At 36.9% G+C, this 25295-nt stretch overlaps 1 protein-coding gene across 3 annotated transcripts; it reads left to right on the top strand.

Moving 5' to 3' along the window:
- The first annotated feature begins 603 nt into the window (after nucleotides 1-603).
- On the top strand, nucleotides 604-25295 carry LOC127645087 (endophilin-A2-like). 3 transcript variants are annotated; one of them, XM_052128608.1, is made up of 10 exons: nucleotides 604-801; nucleotides 11612-11680; nucleotides 12351-12423; nucleotides 14113-14256; nucleotides 15350-15483; nucleotides 15749-15907; nucleotides 17260-17363; nucleotides 17515-17648; nucleotides 18464-18508; nucleotides 21504-25295. In XM_052128608.1, the coding sequence occupies exons 1-10, from the start codon at nucleotides 757-759 to the stop codon at nucleotides 21704-21706; spliced, it is 1110 nt and encodes a 369-aa protein (XP_051984568.1). In that variant the 5' UTR covers nucleotides 604-756; the 3' UTR covers nucleotides 21707-25295. The 3 variants fall into 3 exon arrangements, with proteins under 3 accessions (XP_051984568.1, XP_051984569.1, XP_051984570.1); XM_052128609.1 differs by lacking the exon at nucleotides 18464-18508; XM_052128610.1 differs by lacking the exon at nucleotides 12351-12423 and having other exon boundaries at nucleotides 740-801.

The following is a 25295-nucleotide window of genomic DNA, read 5'->3' as shown; positions in this document are numbered from 1 at the left end:
TCTGAATTTGTATTATTTGTGGGTTAACTATATATATATATATATATGACAGTGATGGCAAATTCCAATTTAACAGTATATAGCCTACTACCAATAACAGTATGGTAAACATTATACCATAGTAAATCAAGCCAATGTTATGATCTTAGGGATTAAGTGAATGTTGAAAGCATTTTAGCGAATTCATGAAGTCAACATCGAGATTTATAAAGTAAGTGTCGAACCTAATTTATTAAAAAGTGATAAAGATATAAACTGTTGTTAAAACACAGTCAAATTAAGTTTTACCCGGAAGCAGGAGAGTTTCTAAACACATTACAAGAGACTCGACTCACTCGTTTGACCAATCAGAATGCTCCTCTTTATTTATTTATTTATAGCCAAGGATTTGTCACAAAAAATACCTGTATACTTATATAACACGTGGAGTATCAATACATCATAAGAAAATAACTGATAAACAAAGCTTTATGTACAAGCGATTGAATCATGACGTTGGCGCCCAGCCGACCAATCAGAACACTGCTATTGTGCGCGTCGCGCACAGTTTCGTGGATTATAATTGGAGGATTCTAGTTGCGTCGCGTCGCTGTGTGGATCGTGTGTGACGCTCATACATGCGTTCGTCAGGTTCAATCTGTAGTCGACCAGGAAGAAGGAATTTCACAGCTCTAAAGCAAATAATTCTTTATTTTTAAACACTGGGTGAATTAAATCATATCTGAATCTGTTACAGTGACTGGAAGCGACACAAAGATGTCTGTTGCCGGACTGAAAAAACAGTTTTATAAAGCGAGTCAGGTGAGTGTTTCCACGTCAGCTGGTGCACGAGAAAGTAACTGACGACCAAAACAAATAATGTACTTTGAGTTATAATGAAACATATGTCGTTTCTTTATATGTGAGTTTTGTCTATTTTATATAAACGCATCTGCTGTTTCTTACTGTGGTAAAATAAAAGTTAAACTGGCTGTGGCTCAAAATCTGGTCAGCTGCCTAACTAGACAGCATTTTAGGCATCATACTCGCGCTCTGAAGGCTTCTAGGTAGGCAGTTCAGTAGGTTTTGAGACGCAGCATTTGAGTTTTTGTTTCGACGTAAGCGTGAAAGCTTGTTTATGTAGCAAAACAAATATTTGTCTCCCTATTGGTCTGTTTTTGCTGTCTGTTGTCTGTTGTCTGTTTTGTCATATAACTTAATTTATTATAAAGAGCATATATATATATATATATATTAGTATGAAGAAAACGACCTCATGCAATCTTAAATGTAATATTATCTTATTTTTTATTGTTAAGCCTGTAAAGATTAGATACTATAAAGTGTTTCTATAAAGATTAAAACAAATATGTATAAGTCACTTAATAGTCTATTGTCAATAAGTAACAGGTTGTTGTTGTAATGCACTGGAAAAGTACATGACATAAACATTGCAACTCATTGCATTGGTCAACATGTAGGCTATAGTTTGATTAAGTTTAAAGGAGTAGTTCACACAACTGGAAAAACCTCTCATTTACTCACCCCCATGACATTCCAGATGTGTAGGAATTTATTTCTTCTGCAGAAAGCAAATGAATTATTAAGAAGAATATCTCGGCTCTCTAGTTTCATACAATGCAAGTGAATGGTGACCAAAACTTTGAAGCTCCAAAAGCACATAAAGGCAGCACGAAAGTAATCCGAAAGACTCCAGTTGGTTTTGTGTGAGAACATACCAAAATAAAGCTTCTTTTACACAGAAAATATTGACCGTAGACTCCTTGGCAATCATGATTTCATGCTTGATTACATTTCCTAGCACCATCTAGTGGTTATATGTGTCAAGCATTAGGAAGTGTAATCGAGCTTGAAATCATAATCAGCAAGCGTTATTTTGGTTGGCTCTCACCCAAACAGATTGGATCGTTCCAGAAGGCATGGATTAAACCTTGCCTTTATGCTGCCTTCATGAGCTTTTTGGAGCATCAAAATTTTGGTCACCATTTCAGGGTTTTTCCTGGCTCAAAATGAGGTGGAGGAGGTACCATACTGATAAAAAAGTGACGTTTAAAACACGGAAATGTTGGCTTTGCGTTAATACACCACTAATGACCTGGCAACTGAATACTATCCAAAACCTATATATATATATATATATATATATATATATATATATATATATATCGCCAAGCTGTGATCTGTGTTTCTATCAGACACTCGAGCTGCAGCGTTCCTCTCATCTCGCTTGTCATTATTATACTTTTATATGATCTCAAGTTATGTTAAATGACATCAAGATAATGGAATTATTTTATTATTATTGCTGAGATTTGTAGTTAAAAATTACAATCCACCGAGTGCAATGTTTGTTAGTGTTTTCCATGAAGACACCAACCAGAGTTTTGTAGACAGCCAGAGGCGGCACGAAATTTGATGGCTAGTAATTCTCTATGCAGAAATAACCCTGCCATTTACTTGCTTATATGGACTTTCAGAGCTGAGATATTCTTCTAAAAATCTTTGTTTGTGTTCTGCTTAAGAAAGAAAATCTTTCACCTGGCATGGCATGAGTGTGAGTAAAAGATGAGTGAATTCTTGGGTGAACGGTTCCTTTAAGGGTTTTTTTTGACACTGGGCAGGAAGCACATGTGCTTTTCTGGCAGTGTCACCCACATACACTCACTTAAATTTAGTTGATCTTGCACCATTAACTGCATTTTAACACTAGTTTTTGCAATTACAAACAAAGTATTATCAAGGATGTAACCAAATCAGTCATTGGAAAACCCATGTTTATCGAACACTTTTCTAAATACTAGGGTGAATAATCATGATCTGTGCTGAATAATGCCTAGATGTAAAGTCAAGTGGTTTTTATTGTCGTTCAACCATAATCATACAGATAGTACAGTACACAGTGAAACGAGACAATGTTCCTCCAGGACCATGGTGCTACATAAAAACAACATAGGACAAACACAGAACCACATGAGACTACACAGACTAAATAACATTCCTATATAAAGTGCACATGCAACGTGTGCAAAGCGTATAGGACAGTACAGTAATTGCTAAAAGGAACAGGACAATAGGCAGTGAGAGACAGTGCCGCGCCGACCAGTACACAGTAGTGCAAAAAGCTGACACTTTCTAAAAATGCCAAACGTAAACATAACATACTATGAAATTATTGAGGTAGCAGCCAGGTATAAAGTGACAATGAATTAAGTGCAACTCTGGAAATGTGCAAAAGTTGGATGGTGTACAGGTGTGTGTGTGTGTTTTTGTGTGTGTGTGTGTGTGTGTGTGTGTGTGTGTGTGTGTGTGTGTGTGTGTGTCAGTTCAGTCTCTGAGTATTGAGGAGTCTGATGGCTTTGGGGAAGAAGCTGTTACACAGTCTGGCTGTGAGGGCCCGAATGCTTCGGTACCTCTTGCCAGACGGCAGGAGGGTAAAGAGTTTGTGTGAGGGGTGTGTGGGGTCATCCACTATGCTGATTGCTTTGCGGATGCAGTGTTTGGTGTAAATGTCTTTGATGGAGGGAAGAGAGACCCCAATGGTCCAAAACGGTGCAAGTCCCAAAGCAAGCAGTGATACAGCTGCTCAGGATGCTCTCAATAGTCCCTTTATAGAATGTAGTGAGGATGGGGGGTGGGAGATGTGCTTTCCTCAGCCTTCGAAGAAAGTAGAGACGCTGCTGGGCTTTCTTGGTAATAGAGCTGGTGTTGAGGGACCATGTTAGGTTCTCCGCCAGGTGAACACCAATGAATTTGGTGCTCTTGACGATCTCCACAGAAGAGCTGTCGATGTTCAGCGGAGAGTGGTCACTCTGTGCTCTCCTGAAGACAACCACCATCTCTTTGGTTTTCTCCACATTCAGAGACAGGTTGTTGGCTCTACACCAGTCCGGTAACTGCTGCACCTCCTCTCTGTATGCTGACGTAGAGTTTTCCTCACATCAGCTGTGGTAAGACAGAGCACCTGGTCATTGGGAGGAGGGATGGTCTTCCTCACCGCCACGTAGTTATCTAGAAGGGGGGCATCTTTGTCATATGTAACTGATGTTGTCCTGTAGTTGGTAATGGCCTGGATGCCCTGCCACATGCGCCGTGTGTCGCCGCTGTCCTGGAAGTGACTGTGGATTCAGTGGGCGTGTGCGTGCTTTGCTTCTCTGATGGCCCGGGACAGTTTGGCCCTCGCTGTTCTTAGGGCCGCCTTGTCACCTGCTCTGAAGGCGGAGTCTCGGGTCCTCAGCAGCGCACGCACCTCCGCAGTCATCCACAGCTTCTTTGGATGTTTACAATTCTTCTAAGTATCTCTAATTAAGTATCTAAAACTTTACTAAGTGCATCCCTTGTTAGAAGACTCAACAATAAACTAGGGATGGGCATTCATCAATAATTTGGTATTTGAATATTTAAGCTCATAAAAAAAGCATTTTTTTTTTTTTTAAGAAATGCCAGTGTTGTGAATATTGCTGCTATATTACTGTAGTGGTTTAATCCTGGCGATAATGAAAGTGATTGTGAATGAAGATCTAAAATGAGAGTTTCTTTTAGCTGGATTAGGCTTTAACCTATGAAAATTATTTGACTATACTTTCATCAAAAGTATAGCCCTGTTTATCACATGCACAAGCAATTTCAGACACACAATACATTATTGAAGTATGTTTTGGTCTCATCCAGTCCAACATTCCTTTACCCTCTTTGCTCAAGCAAAACAAGTCTGGCGTGCGCTTATATGTTTCAGAAGAATCAAGCAAAAGCATCAGACAGTCAGTGAGCCTCATTACAAGAAAAACAGAAGCCTGTGGGTGCAGTGTTTGTAGAACTTACTAAATACAAAGTTATGTGGAAAAAAATATTTATTTTTTTTCAGAATTGGGTCATACCAGTCTTTATTAAGAGCTAATTACCATTTAGTATTATGTCATCTTTTGAATTTATTAGCCCCGTTCACACATGCATCCATCCTGTAAATTACAGGAAAATCATTAGGTTGCCTTTACTGTTAAATATACCACATGTGCTGTTCACATATACCAACAATATGGAAATTTCTAAGTAATGATACAACTTCTCATTAGAGGAAATTGCCTGAGCAAAATTTAACAGTATTTTCAAAAAGATTGTGTTCACACATGACCTCCAGCCTGGAAATTTGCAGGTAATTTTCTGGAAAAGGCTGTGTGTGTGAAAGGGGCTTTGATTTGTCCTGTATAGAACCAAGCAGGGGCTAGGCTTAGCTTCATATCAGAGTCATAGTTTGTCTTTAGAGATCAATTAGGAGACACATTCTCTAATTCAAGAGACAAATTCTCCTGTTTTCCCCTTGAGCGTACACGGTTGTCACTCAAAATATTTTCATAAAGTTGAATGCGAATATTAGTACACCCCTGACCAAATTACTTGTTTTGTTTAGTTTCAAACAAGGTCACTTGTGAATATAGGGCCCACGATAAATTGCACAGACCCCATTCTGAATTATATTATATGGGGCCAAGCACAAAGTGCATAGGCACCTATTGTAATCATTAGTGTTCTTTTTCTTCTTCTTCTTCATCCATTATTGAGTCTATGGCAGCCCACATAACCATATGTGGAAAAGTTGTGAAATTTGGCACACTGATAGAGGACAGTCTGAACATTAACTGGAGCAAATTTGAAGTATCTAACTCAAACCATCTATTGCCAGAAACTGCCCAATGTTTCACACATGTTTGTGCTAATAACTTTTGAACCGTATGTGCTAGAATAAAAATTATTATTTCATCTGATTCCCTCGAGATGAATCGATTGCAACCCATGTTGTCATTTTCCATCTGAAAAGTTTCCCATCATTTTGATTAATAAAATCCTACTTTTTCAAACTCGTTCTAGACTGTTTGTCCAATTTGCATGAAAATTGAATCCGATCAATTTTAAACCAGGCTGACAAAAAGTTATTTCAAGTTGATTAGTCAAATGGTTCTCGATTAACGCTCAAACAAATTCAACGTAGAGCATGCCAAATTGGACGTGAGGCTATATCTCTGCAACACTTTAGCATATTCACACCAATCTCGTTGTGTGTTATGACATCCATGACTTGAGGGTACCTGCACCATTTTGGCACAGTGCCACCAGAACGGTTTCTCCCAAAATCACAAAACTGGTCTTTTTAGATTCTGTGCAGGATACTGAGACGATTGATACCAAATTTCCCTATGTAGGCCATTTTGGGCATCGCCCATTTTGAATTTTGTTGTAAAATGCTTTATTTTTCAAACGCATAGACATATTGTTTCAAAACTCTGAAGGTGCACAAAAAGGTTTTGGGACAGCATCACCTACTGGTCAAAAGTTATACCACATTTTCCTAAAATGCTAATAACATTTTATTAGTTTGTGCTATTATTATTAGATCGTGGTAGATTCTGTGGGTGATGCCGAGAACGTGGATACCAATTATGCCATGATCGATCGAACTTCCTGCCATTTTTAAATCCTTTAAAAAACAACTTTTTTTAACTCCTCCTAGAGCGTTTGTCAGATTTGAACCAAAATCGAACCAGACCACCTTCAGACCATGCTGACAAAATGTTATGGATTTCATGTTGATTGACCATTTTCGTTTAACACAACAATGAATTTGATGCCATGGTGCCAGCATGGTTTTCAGGCTCTGAACTCTTTGGCATATTGACAGGAACGTTTATGTGTCATCATGACCGCACCTTGACCACACCATATCAATTTGGTGACAGTGCCACTTGTTAGTGTTGTAGTTTCTGCCCAATTTGTGAAAAATCACTTGAAGTCTTAGGGATTTTGATTTCAGAAGAATAAACTTATCAGACCATAAAGCCGAGTTGCCTGCAGAACAACTAAAGCATCTCTGGGTTTTGGTTCCCTTAAATGCATGTCCTCTAATAAGGTGGGGCTAATACACTTCAAAAGTGTCACCATAATCCATTATCCTATTCTTTGACTCCAGTCTAATTATTTTAAGAAATGGACAGGAGACACCTGTGGAAGAGCCTCACCATATATTCTCTCAGCAGTTATGAGAAAACATATGTGAGGCTATTCCTGTTCCTGAACGCCCCCCCTAGTTCATTACCTGACCTCATGCTGCCCCCTTCCACCCCCATATCAAATTATGTTAAATAATCTGAAAGCTGAGAAAAAAACAAACTCAATATTTTTGAACTTACAGTTTAATAATTGTACAGTTTTGTTAATAATTTCAAAGGCTTTCACACTATTAATGTGAGACCTAACCTTGTGTTTCTTGAATTCAAGCTGATGGAGGGCTGTATCTGGGATCTATAAAATGAAATGCAAGATAATAAAAATAATAATTAAAGTTATATTATTATTATATTTAAAAAAATAAGTGACATATAATATTGCATATTTTGTCCTAATGAAATGTTCATTCTACAGTATGGCATTGTTTTAGAGTTGGATGCAGATGTACATTTTCTGGTATTAACAACAGTTAGGTTATCTACAACATCTATAAAAAGTAAACCTCATTTAAGTGGCTTAGTAATTCTGACAGTGTGACTGAGCTGGGACTCCTTTCATCAGGCTCTTTTGATTCAAATATCTTTGAATTTCTGAAGGCAAACAAAACCAGTTATATTTACTTACCCTCAAAAAATATTTCAGACTTTTTATTTTTTAGGATTTATGCATTTCTTTTTCATCTTAAATTATTTTGCATTTGCCCTTATGAAAATGTACCATATTTTAATTTTTGTGTGTGTGTGTTATCTGTAACAAGACCATAGTAAGCACATTGAATATGGATTTTTATTACCATGGCTAGATGTAACTTGATTTCTATAAAACAAAGTATAGCATTTTTAGTAATTATAAACGGTAGGCCTAAACCCATAAAATCAATAAATTAAAAATATTAACATTATAAGTTGTAACAAAAATCTATGATATTCCATCATTCCCCTATGTTGCCTATTACAAATTTAATAGAGCTGAAGTAGTGATATGATCATATTTATTATTAATCTATTTCTGCTTTATAGTACAGTTAGTTACTATAGTAAATTCAAGGGTATTGATGTAGAATTCTTTGCCGAAATAAAATGGTTTTCCCGTCTCGCAGCATGCTTCTCTGGTTCTCGCAGTGCTGTGCGGTTTAAGAGTTCAAACCGGTCTGCGAGTAAAAACACACCTGTTCTGTCAATTGAGCCATATCCAACTACAGAGCCATATAGGTGCATTAGCAGAGGTTGTGACTCCGGCTGTCTGTTTGATGCTGCAAAAGTTTCTGATTCATCGCGAAACAGATGAACCACGGTACAAATGCATAACAATCCGTTTAATGGCGAACTGGTAGGCTAATATTTTGAGTCTAGATAAATGTTTTTATGCAAAGATGAACTTGATTATCAATTTGATATAGCTGATAAACACCACCCATTTGAGACCTAATGCTCTCTCTTCAAATTTGTTCTCAGCGCTCCCTGGCATCCTTTGAACGCCCCCTGGGAAGGGGGGTGGGCAGTACTGCCCCCATTGAGAACCCCTGCTCTAGGCATTATTTACACTTACAGGTGGGCGAGACATTCTGGGAAGTGTTTATTGCATCTCTATCTCTTGTATTTTGAAATTAGTCAGTCGTTTATGTGCTAGTAAATTAACCGTGTTTCCATGCAGGCATTTAGGGCTGTGGATTTCCCATTGTGGTGTTTTTATCCGCGCACCACATTGAGAGCGAGAACCACTAATCACAACCACGAAGAGCTTACCTCCTATGACTCATATATATATATATATATATATATATATATATATATATATATATATGAAAAATACATTTTGTTTTAGAAACGTATGAACCAACACAGCTGTAATGACTTAAGGAAATGTCAAGTTGTGTAATCAATAAGTAAAGGGTATTTACATTTTTTTTGCACCTTGTATACACAAGAGTTCAAAAATATATTTATTCAAAGTAACATTTTTCAGTTTTTAGTCATGAATATCAATTAATATATAGGGTCACTTTATTTGACCTGAAAATAATAAAAAATTGGGACATCACTTTTTGACTTTAACAATTAAAAAAAGTACATGTACATTATAGTTCAGTTATTTTTTTTGTGAATAGTATTTTTTATGTATTTTTGAATAACTTAATAGATCCGAAGAACCGTATTAGTGTCATTGACTAGTATATAGCGGAGTAATAGTAATATGTATAACACACTCAGGGCTGTATTCGGTAATTGTATTTCATGTCTCATATACTATAAAGAGATCTATTTGATCAGTATCTGTGTCCACACCTACATCTGTATCACATTTTCTGGTAGCGGTCCAGAACAGTACAATAGAGTCACTGAAAGATAACAATCATTCAAATGCACACAGACATGTGTTCTTGTTCTCTGAAGACTGGGTGTGTGCTGTGAAAACAGACCTCTGCAAAATGTGGTCAATATTTGGCCAGTCTGAGTGTCGTACAAATCTGTACAGTAGGTTTTAGGTAAAATACTTCCTAAATGGGTGGAAAAGTTTCAATGTTTTACTTTAACATTTTTTAGTGTTTAATTAACATTTTAGTTAAAGTTGTTTTCTCAAATATCAAAAAGTCTTCCTTCATAAATACAACTTAAATGTGAGTTCTAGCAACTCATGTATGACCAGTTTATAGTTTCTAATCTTAAGCCATCTTTACACTGCCAATATAGCAAAGAAGCTGCATTTAAACTGACATTTAAATGCATTTACACAGACTGTTTAATGCTGCTCAGAGCAGACATAAATGCATTTACACAGAAAGTACAAATGCATACATAACATGAGATTAATGTTTTAAATATAAAATGTTGAATACAGGAATATGAAATGAATGAAAATAAGAAATTATAGCTTAAATATTAAATTATGAATTATAAACTCTATCATGACAAAAACAAAGTTGAAGGCTGCTCTGAGGTGGGTTAGAGCAGGTTTAATTTAGACTGGCTTTGAATGCTGCATTGTGGCTTTACACAGAATTTTAAGCAGGCACAGAGCAGGATTAACTCGGCTGTGTAAAGATGCCTACAGACTCCTTCAAAGCCATTTTATAATAAGAATGCATGTTAAAAAATTTAGAGATAATGTGTAATGACCAAGGTGTTTTCAGTCATTATAATCTTGATTTATGCCACCCAGGCAGGCTGTGATGTTTTTCTGCTTGTGTTTATTTTTAAATACCGCATGATCTATTAGGGACTATAGCAGTGCAAGAAGCATTTCCTGTTTACTCTAAAACAATGCACCATATTGCCTGTGTTTACGTGTTTTGAGAGTTCAGCTCATAAAGAAAGAGTGTTTGTGTGTGAAAATTATACAGAAGCTTTGTGAGTTTTTGTGTTGTTCATACATGATGTATCATTGATGAACTCCATAGTGGTCAATACAGAGCTTAACATTTTATATCCCTTCCTTTAGTTTTTTCCCCTCTCTACACGCAAGTGTTATTAGTGGTGTATGCTAAAATAAAGTGCCATTGTGGTACTTGAAAAAATAAAGCATGCTAGAGAATTTAAGGCTACGGTATGCTCTATTTTTCGATGTGTTGTTTCCTCTCACGTGTGGTCAAGCACTCTAGCCTTTCTAAGTATACTCTTGGCCTTGAACCCATATGGTTGTGTTTGATGCATGCACACTATGCTTGCTGATACTCTTTTTAGCACTGTAAATGGCAGGTGCATGTGCCGGCGATGTGCAAAGACGATGTTCATGTGTCAAGAAAAACAAGGCTGCACGTGGACAGTCCGTAATTTTACTTTCGAAATTACTTTGGAAAACCAAAGTATACTTTGGCATTTAGGGTGTTTTAGGGTGTTTAAAAGTGTTTGTTTTTTTAAGTATTAAACCTTAGCTTGTAATTTGTCCTGTACATTTTGTGCTATAGACATGAATGATACCTAAAATTGTGTGCCTTGTTGACAAGAAGTACTGTTCAAAGTGATTAAAAAGTGGAGATTTTCTCCCCAAGTTTGGAATGCCGGATTCCCAATGGACTCTAGGTCCTTGTGGTGGCATAGTGACTCACCTCAATCTGAGTGGTGGAGGACGAATCTCAGTGGCCGTAGCATCTGAGACAGTCAATCCGGGCATCTTATCATGTGGCTTGAGCGCATTACCAAGGAGACCTAGCGTGTGTGGCTCACGCTGTTCTCCGCGGCATACACGCACAACTCGCCACGTGCCCCACCTAGAGCTAGAACCACATTATAGTGACCACGAGGAGGTTACCCCAACGTGACTCTACCCACCCTAGCAGCCGGGCCAATTGGTTGCTTAGGAAGCCTGACTGGATTCACTCAGCACGGCCTGGATTCGAACTTGCGACTCCAGGTGTAGTAGTCACCCAGGCCCCCCACTAAGTGATCAAACTTATGTTTTTTTTTTTTCTGGCAGACAATATAATGGGTGGAAAGAAAACCCATAGACTTAAATTCAAAGACCTAAGGATGGGCTCTTTGTGATATGACAGGATCATTTTATCATTCAAAGACAGGCCTCATTGTTTTAATACTTTTTCAGTCAAGAATGGATGAAGATGCGATTTTTGTAGTTTATTGTATCATCCATTGATTAACCGAATACCTCTGTGTTTCAGTTGATGAGTGAGAAGGTTGGAGGAGCCGAGGGAACCAAACTAAATGAGGACTTCAAAGACCTAGAAAGGGTAACACATTTTTAACATTCACTTTGTGATGTCACTGACCAGGTGTAGGTCTCCAAAACAATTTGGAAATGCCCCCTCATGTCTTTACAAACCTGAATGACTGTTTTTCATAAATTTTTCCACACGACTCGCACTTTATTTCAAGTCTTTGGAAGTCATACAGTAGCTTTGGGTGAAAAACAGGCTAACATCTTGTCATTTTCTGAATATCCTGACCTTTTCTTTTCATTTACTGACCATTCATTGTCATCATCAGAAAATTAGCAGACTTTTGTTTTTAGTCTAAACTTTTCATTGAATTTGTTGATCCAGTTCACAAAACTTGATCGGACTGATCTTGAGTTAATCTCACTGACTCAATGATCAGTCACATTGGTTAACAGCTCACTGGAAGGTAAGATTAACAATAAATAATAACTTTGATTTTGATATGTTCTTCACACAATGCTATGAAATGAATTCTGAAGGTTTGGAATCGAACACATAAGAAGTATGGACTACTTTTATGATACCTACAATGGGGCTTATTTTAGTAGGTGGACCAGTGCAGATTTCAGGCCTGTCCCAGGTCATTGTTTGTCAAGGCTATAGATCAACATTTAATGAGCCCTAACTGTTGACTGTGTGATGTAAACCCACACACCCATTCACTGAACTTTGTGCTCTACAGAAGGCTGACATCACCAGTAAAGCCATAGCAGACGTGCTCTGCAAAACCACTGAATATCTGCAGCCTAACCCAGGTACAACATAGTAAATCATGCAACTCTATAGTAAAATCCATGCTTGCATGAATGTGTCCTCTTTGGGGCACCAGTGGTGTGAGAATGTCAAGAGCAATAGAGCGCAACCGATCCCGACCACTTTTTCAGCTGTCTTGGTTCCAATAGTATTTTTTCCCTTTTTTTTCCATGGGTATTTCATGAAATTCTTCATAAAAGTGTTCTTAGCCATAAACCAAACCAACCAGCTCTGTGGTAAATACCAGCATTACAAACTTTGATTTAAAGCATAAAAAATATTTGAAAATCAGACAAAAAGGGAATGAACTGGGGGCCTGGGTAGCTCAGCGAGTAAAGACACTGACTACCATTCCTGGAGTCACGAGTTCGAATCCATGGCATGCTGAGTGAGTCCAGCCAGGTCTCCTAAGCAACCAAATTGGCCCGGTTGCTAGGGAGGATAGAGTCACATGGGGTAACCTCCTCGTGATCGCTATAATGTGGTTCGCTGTTGGTGGAGCACATGGTGAGTTGTGCGTAGATGTCACGGAGATTAGCGTGAAACCTCCACATGTGCTACGTATCCGCGGTAATGTGCTCAACAAGCCACGCGATAAGATGTGCGGATTGACAGCCTCAGACTCAGAGGCAACTGAGATACGTCCTCCGCCACCCAGATTGAGGCGAGTCACTACGCCACCACGAGGACTTAGCAATCCAAATTGGGGAGAAAAGTGGAGAAAATAAAAAAATAAGGGAATGAAATACAATCCCAAAAAAAACCAACAGAAAAATATAAACTATTAATTTTAAGTTATTGATTAGAAGTAAAGAAACTATATATTTTACATTTATTGCAAAATATTCATATATATGCAAATATAAGTAGTTTCAGAGTGACTCGATTGCGTCATTCAGAGTGCATCATGGAAGTGGGTGGTCGCTGCAGAACTGTTTTTGACTGCATTTGTCGCAGTTCTCTGATTGTTGGATCATGGGAAGTATAGTTATGATAAGAATGCAGTCTGGTGGCTTCAACAGAAGCCTACATCATCGATTAACAACCTCAGAGCTTACTGTATGTCTGTCTTTAAAGGTTTATAAGTTATTGTTATAAATCTATTTGTCTATGGAGAAAGTGAATGTGATTTTTACTTCTGGTAACAGACTGTTTCGCTCTTTTGCTTTGTACAATCAATATGAGCTAAAATCTGAATGTGCATTTAAAATAACGTCAACAGCTTTAAGTTGTCCCACAGCCATCTTGATATTAAATCAATAAGACAAGCTGCCAATGTATAAAACAAGCACTTATGTAAACTTACTGATTCAGATTAAAATATACTCAAGTAAAAATCTTAATTTCTTGACTGAAGATAAATGATGCAGCCTCCCTTTTAATGGTCTCACTAATTATTTCCCCTCTAATATATATAAAAAAATCTATGATATATTTTTTTAACAATCCTACTATGCTTTAATTCTCTATATTCATCTGCCTTTCTGTCTCCCTGTCTCTCTGTATGTTTGTGTTGTCTTCATGTCTCGCTATCTACCTGTCCGTCTGTTCCATATACCTGTTTACCTGTCTGTCTGTCTTTCCCATATGTCTGTCCTTCCCAAATACTTGTTTGTCTACATTTCTGTCTGTCTGTCTGTCGCATCTGTCTACCTGCCTGTCTGTCTATCTCTGTCCGTCTTGTGCTGTAGCATCGCGAGCGAGACTGACGATGGTGAACACCATGTCTAAGGTGCGCGGGCAGGTGAAAAGCCCAGGTTACCCACAGGCGGAGGGACTTCTGGGCGAGTGTATGCTCAAATATGGCCAAGACATGGGAGAAGACACCAACTTTGGTATGAATAAGCGTGTGTGTGTGTGTGTGTGTGTGTGTGTGTGTGTGTGTGTGTGTGTGTGTGTGTGTGTGTGTGTGTGTGTGTGTGTGTGTGTGTGTGTGTGTGTGTGTGTGTGTGTGTGTGTGTGTGTGTGTGTGTGTGTGTGTGTGTGTGTGTGTGTGTGAGCGTGTATTTATCACTTTGTGGGGACCAAATGTCCCCATAAGGATAGTAAAACCCGAAATTTTTGACCTTGTGGGGACATTTTGTCGGTCCCCATGAGGAAAACAGCTTATAAATCATACTAAATTATGTTTTTTGAAAATGTTAAAATGCAGAAAGTTTTCTGTGAGGGTTAGGTTTAGGGGTAGGGTTAGGTTTAGGGGATAGAATATAAAGTTTGTACAGTATAAAAACCATTATATCTATGGAAAGTCCCCATAAAACATGGAAACAGTGTGTGTGTGTGTGTGTGTGGTTAATAAAAATAAAATTGTTGATAGTTAGTTCATATTAGTGAACTAACCAAGATTTGTAGATGTTGTAAAAGTATTATTCATTGTTAGTTTGTGTTAACTAATGATGTTAACAAATGGAAACTTACTGTAAAGTGTTACCCAAAGTTTGTTATGAAAAATTATACAACATACAAGATATGTGCAATAAATAAATTTGTTAATCGTAACATGCAAACAATTTATTTGACAACTTGTGTATTTAATCATTCCTGTTTATATATTATTCTACAATGAATTACATTAAAAACCAGAGCCTCCATGTCACATGCATAAAAATGTCCTGGCAGTATGATTTGGCAAATGAAACATAAACCTTAGCAAGTTATTCGCATCTCCTTATTAGTGACCTTTTACTAGTGTTGTTAATTATGCTAAATTTGAAACACTGTATAATTATATTTGTTTATACTAATACATACTGTAGGTAAATTAGGTATTTGTATATGTGGATATAAAGGTGAAGGAGCAGCAACTTTGTTGTCTAAGACAATTTTCTCTGCAGAGTGATCATTATATTATTCATTCTCTCTTTTTAGGCTTGTCATTGGATAGAGGTATAATGAGATTTTCATGTATGTTCTCTTCCTCGTCTGTAGGTGGTGCTTTAGTGGAGATGGGAGAGGCCATGAAAAGACTGGCAGAAGTGAAAGACTCTCTGGACATTGATGTCAAACAGAACTTTATCGATCCTTTCCAAACTATAGTCGACAAGGACTTAAAAGACATACAGGTAAAAAACTGGAATTGATTTTTAAAGTTTTATTATCAATATGGATTGATGTTGTATATGTGATATACAGTATTGTGAGATAAATTGTCTTATTCAATGTATAGTCTCTCTGTAATTCACCTCTATATGCATGATATGATATATGATTGGCTAACTTCTGGCATGGTACCGTTCCAGTGTAGTTATGTTTAAATGTTTTAGGAGTAAACTTGGCTCTTTTATAGTTTTATAATGCTGTAATGAAAATGCTGTGGTGGTTCTTCAGCATCTCCTAAAAAAACTGGAGGGCCGTCGACTGGATTACGACTACAAAAAGAAACGTCAGGGGAAGATTCCTGACGAGGAGCTCAGGCAGGCGGTGGAGAAGTTCCAAGAGTCCAAAGATGCAGCAGAAACCAGCATGCAGAATCTTCTGGATACTGACGTAAGATCATTTCAGTGTATAAGACTTTGAGCTAGACTTTCTGAATGACCATTTTTAGATGCTGAAAATTCTGTGGAGCATGTACTGTGGTTGTTTCTGACACTTAAGGATTAAACAAATCATTTGACTTATTTTTAGCTACTCTGATAATCACGTAATATATGTTACGTAAACTTATTAAAGGAATATTCTGGATTCGATATAAGTTAAGTGCAATCAACAGTATTTGTGGCATAATGTTGATTGCCACAACAAAAACATTTGACTGGTCCATTTTTCTTTAAAAAGCAAAAATCTGGATTACACTAAGGCATTTACAGTGGAAGTGAATGGGTCCAATGCGTAAACTTTAAAATACTCACTGGTCCTCATTCATGAAACTTTCATAAATATGCGAGTAAATTGCTTTAGTGATTTTGCATTGAAAATGTAATTATTTATTTAAAAAATGAAAAAGCTATTAAAATAACTAGGTGATCAAAAAATTATATTGTAACAAAGTTCAATGGAAAGGAGGAGGCGAGAACCGGCTTGACAATATAAATAATAGTTTAATAATAAACTTAAACAAAAACACAAACACATACAGGGCAGCTGCCTGAGGTTCTCTCTCGAACTGCCGCCTCCAGTCGGCATTTATCCCTCTCAGGCTTGATCAGCCTGATTAGGGGCCGGGTGTGCAGCATCATTGCACAGCCCCGCCCTCCGCCCTGTCACACATATGTATATATATATATATATATATAAGTAACCACCTTTCCATTTACCATCTGGCAAACATCCGTCTAAACATGCATGCAGAAAATTACTTGCACAAATGAAGCCATAAACCAATTATAAATGTAAAAATAATTCTTATAATTCCGATAATAATCACTGAAATATAAATCATGGTATTTTATGTTTAATCACAGACATATAGGCTGCAGAGATATGGTCACAATGAACTGCTCTGTGGAAATAAAGTGAACTGAACTCAAAGCACCTCCTGAGCTGAGATGTCTGAGGTCTTTTGCAGCACTCAAATACAATACTGTTCTTGCTAGAAAATAAATAAATCAGAAGACTGAAACAAAGAAAGAGTGAGAACCTTTCTCTGATAATGTAAAGAAAATGGAGAAGTAAAAGTCAAATGGGGGAAGCCCAGAAAGAGAAGATCATGGTGGAATAAAATAGCTCTTAAAGTAATGAATGTAGAGTTTAAACCCACAACCTTTTGTTTTTTAAGCTCTGACATTAAATCTCTACACAACACATTTCACACCAGATATGATATATTTTGACATATGTGATATAATTCTTTATAATAAAGGATTAATATCTTTTTATACTGTTTGTGTGTGTGTGTGTAGGTGGAGCAGGTAAGTCAACTTGCAGCTCTTGTAGAATCTCAACTGCAGTTTCACAGACAATCTGTGGAGGTCCTGGAGGAGTTGGCTGAGAAAATGAGACAAAGGTTAGAGATGAAGTCTTCCATCTTTCCATCGGATACTCTATCTCCTTCATCGCCTATTTTAATCTACCGATAAATGGTTGAGTCTCATTTTTACCCTGTGTGTTGTGTTTGTGCGTGCGTGCGTGTGTGCATATGTGTGTGTACTCCTCAGAGTAAACCAGGCCCAGTCTCAGCCCCGGCAAAAACGAATGCCCGTGTCCAGACCCAGTTTTGATTACTCAGAACCTGAAGACTCTAATGGAGGCTGGAACTCTTCAGCTTCCCCATCTACCTACCCATCTGCAGGTGAGCTCACCTGTTTAAATTTGCATCTGACCATCGTTTCCCATTACTTCTTTAAGCTATTTGCCCTCTGTGTTGTAACACTGCCTGGAAAGTTTTGTATTGATGCTGGAAGTGAAAAAACATCTGACAGAAGATGCCTGTCAACAAAGAATTGACGCAATTAATCTATTTCATTTACTTAGGCCAAAGTGAAGCGGTAATCAAAAAGCTATTATCTTGATTTATCTAGCTAGAAAATGCAGGAAACTACATTGCTGACATTGGACAATGTTTTGGAGCCGAATGCACACTTTGTTTTTCTCTTCGAACATCTGGTAATCTATTCTTCTGCCGTAATTTAAAGGCAATTTCCAGTGAAATTTACACCATTATTTAGTGCGTAGAAAAAACTCAAAAGCCTTTGATTGTGTATGTAACAAAACAAAAAGCAAAACTCAATCTTTAATATCGCAATTTTAAAGCTTTTACTGTTAAAATGTCTAATGATGATTTGCCAAACACTTTAGTGATTTTTCTACTGAAAACTTTATTCAAGAACAAGGCTTTATTTGATCATGGAAATCAGTTAATGGGTCAAACAGCAATTCACTTTCTTTTTTTCTATTTTCTTCACTATTTTCACTACTAATTTATCTGAATATTTAGCAAAACAACTTTAAATCAATTGTTTGTATTTTTCCTTTTTTATTTTGCTTGACATTTTGCATGCAAACATGCTCATGTATATTTATGTGCGTGTCTAGCAATGCAGATAACTGCGGAAGAGAATCTGTGCAGTCACAATCATGTGTATGTTTTTCTTTCTTGTATGTCAGCTGCCCCCTCCTTCAATAGGACATCTGCATGGCAAAGTCATAATTGTGAGTCCCACAAACACACACTCAGCATGGTGGAGGGGCTTTTATCCTGTGTCAGATTTCTAAAAATGCTATTTAACATGAGTGGCGTGAATTAGCCACCTGCTAATTGTACCCAGGGGAAAAACACACACACACATAATAAACTCCTAATGAACTGTTCGGCTTTCCTCTGCTCTCACAGGGCCCCAATTAGTGTAGTTAACTCGCCTATATCAGATGTTCTGTGAGTGTAACACGTTTAGCTTACCTTCATAAGCTGAATCAATGTAATGAGAAGGCTGACACGTGTGCAAAAGTAGGTTATGTAATAAAACCTGTATGAACAGTTTGCGCACGTATGTTGCGCCCAGTCAAGCTCTATTCTAAAATGTAGTAAGCTGCATCCTAAGTGAAATGGATACTCATAAGTGACTGAATTGAAACCATCCACATAGGCAGCAGGTTTGATAACGGCATCTCACGTGGCTGACGGTTCGCTATGATTCCAGTGCCATGTTCTAACAAGGCATGACCGTGTCCTAACCAGATGCGACGACACGCGATAAAAGGTATCTTTTCCATGTTAATCAGAGTTTTTGTCCTAACCAGTCACAACACACGACGAGCGACAGCAACAGGGCTTACTATTTTTGAAATGGTTCTATTTCTGCAATGTCACGCCAGGCAGCGCAGTCACCAAATGGGCCTAAAATGATTCTTATTGCAGTATATTAAAGCTGGCATCTCACTAGCCGGTTCACAACAACTTTATTTTGGCCGAAGGTGTCACACACCTACCGAATGTTGTGCTTTGAGGTCTTGTTCTTTTCAGCCGGAGCTCTCTCTCACACACACACACACACATACACCGGTTCAGAATGGCAGTGGGGAGACATACAGAGGTTGGTGAAATAACAACAGGAGTACCACTTGAACATAAACAATTTTACAGACTGAATAAGGATGCGATTCATTATGTAACTTTGCCCTGTTTATGTGTGTGATTGTGTATTTAGCCCCTCTGGGCTTGCCGTAGAAAGCGTGATGGAGCTTATATGAGAAAAGGAGTTGCGTTCAATAAACGGACTGTTCCATTGCTCTGTTTTCTACATTATATTATCAGTTATTCTAATTTTAGTGAATTAATATCATGGTGTTGTGTCATGCCTTCTGGACTGATGCTTGTCACTGGAATCTTATTGTGTCACGTCTGGTTAGGGCAAGCTGTGACATGTTTTTAGCGACAAGCAGTTTGCCTGGCCAGACTAAACGTGAAACTATGGAGTGCCTTAGAGGGGTTTTATTTTCTAAGTGTTCCATTCTCTCTCAAAATGTTTGTGTTCCCTCACAATACATTTTATGATCCTTTTCAATTATGTTGGGTTTCCTAACAATACCTTTATTCATCCCCTCCAAAATTAACCATTGTTTTAAGATAGTAACCATATTATAAATTATAAAACCATAACCCCAAATTTGCCACAGTGACCATATTTTGGCCATGGTATTCATGGTAAACCCATACTAATATTACATGAAATAATTACAATTTACTGTAACAAAACCATAGTACATTTTGTGGTTACTGTGGTTTTACTACTAATACCATAGTTGAACAGTGAACATACATACTATTATCTATAATAAAAACTACTATCTAATGTACAATTACCTAAATGTTGCTAGTGTTTAACACATCAGATACCTTAATTGTTTGTGTTGACTGCATGTGTCAAGCTCAACCATTTAATCCTGTTACCTGTTAAGTTATTTTAAGAAAAATTATGAAACAAACATTTTTCTTTAATTTGTGGTAAATATAAGTAAAATAATAACTACAAACCAACATTTGATACCAAACCAAACAATAATTATAAACCGTATTCATACGTCTCAAATTTTGCTACAAGGGTTCTTAAAGAATGTCAATGAAACCACATATGCTATATATATATGATTTTTATTAAGGGTAAACCTGTTGAAGTGTTTACTAAATAGAGTATTCTTTGGATTTGGCAGTAATGTTTTTTTTATGAACAAAGCAAATACCGAATTGTACCAAAACCATGACCCTAAAACCGTGATACAAACTGAACCATGAGAAATTCGAACAGTTACACCCCTAATAAATATATATACATACTAATACACCATACTGTGCAAAAGTTTTTGGCACTTGTGAAAAATGTTGCATAATGAGGATGTCTTCAAAAATAATGCCATAAATAGTTTTCATTTATCAGTTAACATCATACAAACTCCAGTAAACATAAAAAATCGAAATCAATATTCGTTGTGACCACCTTTGCTTTTAAAACAGCACCAATCTTCCGAAGTACACCTGGATACAGTTTTTCTTGGTTGCTGGCAGATAGGATGTTCCAAGCTTCTTGGAGAATTTGCCACAGTTCTTTTATTTATTTAGGCTGTCTCAATTATTGTCTCTTCATGTAATCTCAGACTGACCGATGTTCATTGCCTCTGTGGGGGCAATGCCATCTGTTGCAGGGCCCCCCGTTTTCTATTCAGTTAGTAAAAGGAATGGTTGGGAGTCTAAAATGTATATTTCCTATTGGCACCCTAAAATTGAAGAAATAAATAACCATCTTAAGACAAATGTTAACACTGTAATGCCGATAAATCCCTCATTTTATCTAATTAAAATCATGTTTACACATTAAGGTTTAAGTCTTGTGGCTATACTTTTGAAACAGTGTGTATTTTAATGTTTAAGAACTGGCCCCTTTTACCATTGTAAATGCAATACTTTAACTGCAAAACTGTTTTGTTTTTTTAAATGAATGAGAGATGAGTCAAAATACTTATCTGTTGTAATCAACATTTTGCCACAAATGGTGTCAGTTAATTTGATGTGCCCATTTACACTGATGATATTCTTTTCTCTAATAGTTTCTCTTTCTCTCTCTCTCTTTCTCTTCACCTCCCCCTTTTCTAATGAAAATCTCTCCCTGTCTACACCTTTACCCTCTAACTCTCTATTTCCTTCATCATTTAGTCTCCATAGCAACGGATCAAGCATGTTGCAAAGCTTTGTACGACTTTGAGCCAGAGAACGACGGAGAGCTGAAATTCTCCGAGGGCGATGTCATCACGCTGACCAATCATATAGATGAGAACTGGTACGAGGGAACCGTGCACGGCCAGACAGGATTATTCCCCTGTAACTACGTTGAGGTGATGGTGCCCCTGAAAAACTGATCAGACAGCCAAAAAAAAGAGAGAAAATCTTTTTTTTAGAGATTGGACAGACGAGGGGGAAGTGTGTTAAACTTGTGTTTCACTCTGAGCACTTTGACTTCTTGAAAGAAACATTGGGTTGTTATATTTTTTACTGATGGTTGAGGTCCAGCTTTGTTGTTTTTTCCTAGTACAACACTGTCTTTTCTTACAGTAAAATAAACATCACTCCAAGGTATCCAAAAGTAAATGTTTGGGAGTCAAATGGATTTTATTTTCGTATTAGTTTCTTATAAAAGTGATTGGTTCTTGCAAATTCGGTCTCACAACACCTTTCCTGGAAAGTCATGTTTTAATATCTTGTGTTGGTAATCACTGCCCTCTAGTGACCAGATTTGACTGCAACAATTCTTGATGTTTTCTGGCATTTGTCAATCATGACTCATGGCTCTTTCTGATTGGTGAAGTGCCTTCTTATAACATACATAACATTTCAGCTATAAATATAACTTCTACTACTAAATGCAGTTATTTTTAACATGTTAGATTAAGGTTAATCCATGTGAATCACATGAATAATTAGCTATTTCCCATTGGCATTAGTTAGTGCAAATCAACCAACACTTTTGTTGTGCTTGGGATTAGGTCAGCCTTGCCTGCAATGGAATGTAGTGTTCATAATAAAAACTTAATTAGGAAATGTTTAATACAAAATCATGTTCTCACATGAGCCTTAAAGGTATAGTTCAGTCCAAAAGGAAAATTCTCACATCATTTACTCACTCTCATGATATCACAGGCGTGTATGACTTTCTGTCTTCTGCAGAACACAATTAAGTTTTTTAGAAGAATATCTCCGCTCTGTAGGTTCATACAATGCAAGTGAATGGTGACCAAAATTGTTAAGCTCCAAAAGCACAAAGACAGCATATAAGAAATCCACACGACTCCAGTGGTCAAATCAATGTCTTCAGAAGCAATCCAATTGGTTTTGGGTTAGAACAGACCAAAATATAACAAAGTTTGGTCACCTTTTACTTCCATTGTATGGACCTACAGTGCTGAAATAAAATATAAAGTTTTAGTTCAGCAGAAGAAAGTCATACACATCTGGGATGGCATGAGGAGGCATAAACTATTACTTTAAAAATAGAATCTGCTCACTGGAAATTATGATGAAATTATGATGAATCCAGCTGTTTGATTAAACCAGAAATACCTGTTTGTGCTTATGCAGATGACAGTAACCTCAATTTCTTTTCTTATTTCTTCCCTGGTTTTCATTTAATTTTTTTATTTTGCTTAAATGTTCTTGTATTGTTTCTTTTTTATTATTATTATTTATCCAATCTGAGTATACCTGATGCATCTCTCTTCTCTATTTTAATGAAAAAGGAACCTTTGATAATCCACTTCCTCATTGTATTAAAGGGTTAGTTCAACCAAAAATTAAAATTCTCATTATTTTCATTCACCCTCATGATATCCCAGGTGTGCATGACTTTCTTTCTTTCTTCAGCAGAACAAATTTGAAGGAAATAGAAAAATATCTCAGCTCAGTAGGTCCTTAAAATGCAAGTGAATGGAGATTTCTCATTTGAAGCTCCAAAAATCACAGACAGTCAGCATAAACGTCATCAGTTAAATTAATGGCTTCTAAAAAGATATGATCAATTTTGGTGTGAAAAAAGACCAACATTTGAGTACTTTTTAACTATAATCCAACATGAGGGTAAGATTCACGAGTGTGTGACATATTTGCGTTGACATTATACTTAAGTAATCTTACGTTCTCCACTTGGTTGAGACATCCAGGATGAGCACACAAATGCACCATTGTGAGTAAAGAAACCGATAAATACAGATCTAAACCAAAACCTACCGAGCTAATATACAGCGTTCCTCTACCTCACTTGTAAACAGCGCTACACTCGATTACGTAACGCGTGTACCGCTCCTGACTGGAAGCATGATTTAGAGTTATTTTGATTTTTTTTTCGCACCAAAAGTGATTGTGTCGCTTTAGAAGACACGTTAGTTTTTGGAGCTTCAAAAGAGAAATCTCCATTCACTTTCATTTTAAGGACCTACTGAGCTGAGATATTTTTCTTCAAATGTGTTCTGGTGAAGAAAGAAAGTCATACACACCTGGGATATCACGAGGGTGAGTAAATAATGGGAAATATTTCATTTTTGGGTGAACTATCCCTTCAATAATCTGTATTTTCAAAGAACTGTTGTGGTTCTGATCAAGTGGGAAAGTTTATTTGCCTCAAAGCCTTATCGCGTTACTGTTCTGTTTATCAAAAACAAAATGTGGTTTATGATACAGTATATCTCCGAATGCGATTATATGATATCAGAGCTCCACAGCGATGTTGAGGTCATGTAAATGGAATCGGAGTCTGTTGATCCCTGATTCTCTTGTTTTTAATCCAGGTTCATTGTTTGCTACATTTATTTAGAAATATGAATTTATTCTATTTGCTTTAATAAAGAGGGAATTTAGAAGTTCTGTCCTAACCACTGACCCTGATTCAGTTCCGTTTCTCACTCTTAAAAATGTACATGTAAAAGGGAGGGGCTGTTCTTTGACCAGTCTGTTAGATCTGCTTTATTTTTTTTCCATATGATGATGATGACTAACTTGGGCTGATCAAATGTTTACATGGTTCTTCTATAATTTGTCTGTAAAGTCAGTGTGAATATTGTGTTTGTCTTTTCATTGCATTTATGTATTAGTCAACTGTTGGGGAGCTATGTTATATTAACATACTTTATTTTTATAAAGGAACAATCTGCAACTTCTGCAAATAGTAGAACAATAAAACAGCCCTCCAATATGCAATTAAATAACCTGCCATTTTTAATGCAACTTATATTATATTGACAGTGAAGCTATTTAACATATACAGATTGTTTTCTTTAATGGGATAGTTCACCCAAAAATGACCCAAACCCCTTTGACTTACCTTGAAATATAAAAGGAGATGTTAGGCAGTAAGCCCCAGTTGCCATACAATGAAAGTGAAAGGTGACTGAGAATGTCATTCCAACAAAGAAAAAAGTACATGACAGAATTTTCATTTTTGGGTGTCTTGTCCTTTTAAAGCATAAATAACACCTTGATTTGCTTGAGTTATTGTGTTTTGGTTTAGGGATGTTAGTCTTGGTTCATTTTTGTTGCTGGTTTTCCAAGAAATGCCCTTTTTGATATTGTGCCGTTTTCTCGACGCTGCATTGAGGTACTGTACCCTCAACATCTTACCCGCCTCTTCATGTTTAAGTGCTTTATTGATGCTTTTGATGTTGGTTACACTACATTTAAAAGTAGTCATATTTCCATATAGGTTGAATGTATTACTACCTGCAGTAGAAACCCTATAAGAGATGGATTAATCTAATCTTGCTTGTACCTTTATTGTCCCCAGTCAATATTACGGTTAGGCCTTAAATTGAAATACATATTTACGATAGCCGAATGTTTCAGAAAATATTGAATGAGTTTCCTTCAAATCAGTATTTCCTGCCCATGTCATATGTGTGTGATTTATTCTGTTATAAAGATCTGCAGGGCTTGAACACTATATATTTTCATCTAAAATAAACA

The sequence above is a fragment of the Xyrauchen texanus genome, chromosome 6 (genome assembly GCF_025860055.1).
Source record: "Xyrauchen texanus isolate HMW12.3.18 chromosome 6, RBS_HiC_50CHRs, whole genome shotgun sequence".
Lineage (NCBI taxonomy): Eukaryota > Metazoa > Chordata > Actinopteri > Cypriniformes > Catostomidae > Xyrauchen > Xyrauchen texanus.
The sequence above is the reverse complement of the archived record's forward strand: the minus strand, read 5'-3'. Positions and strand labels throughout refer to the sequence as shown.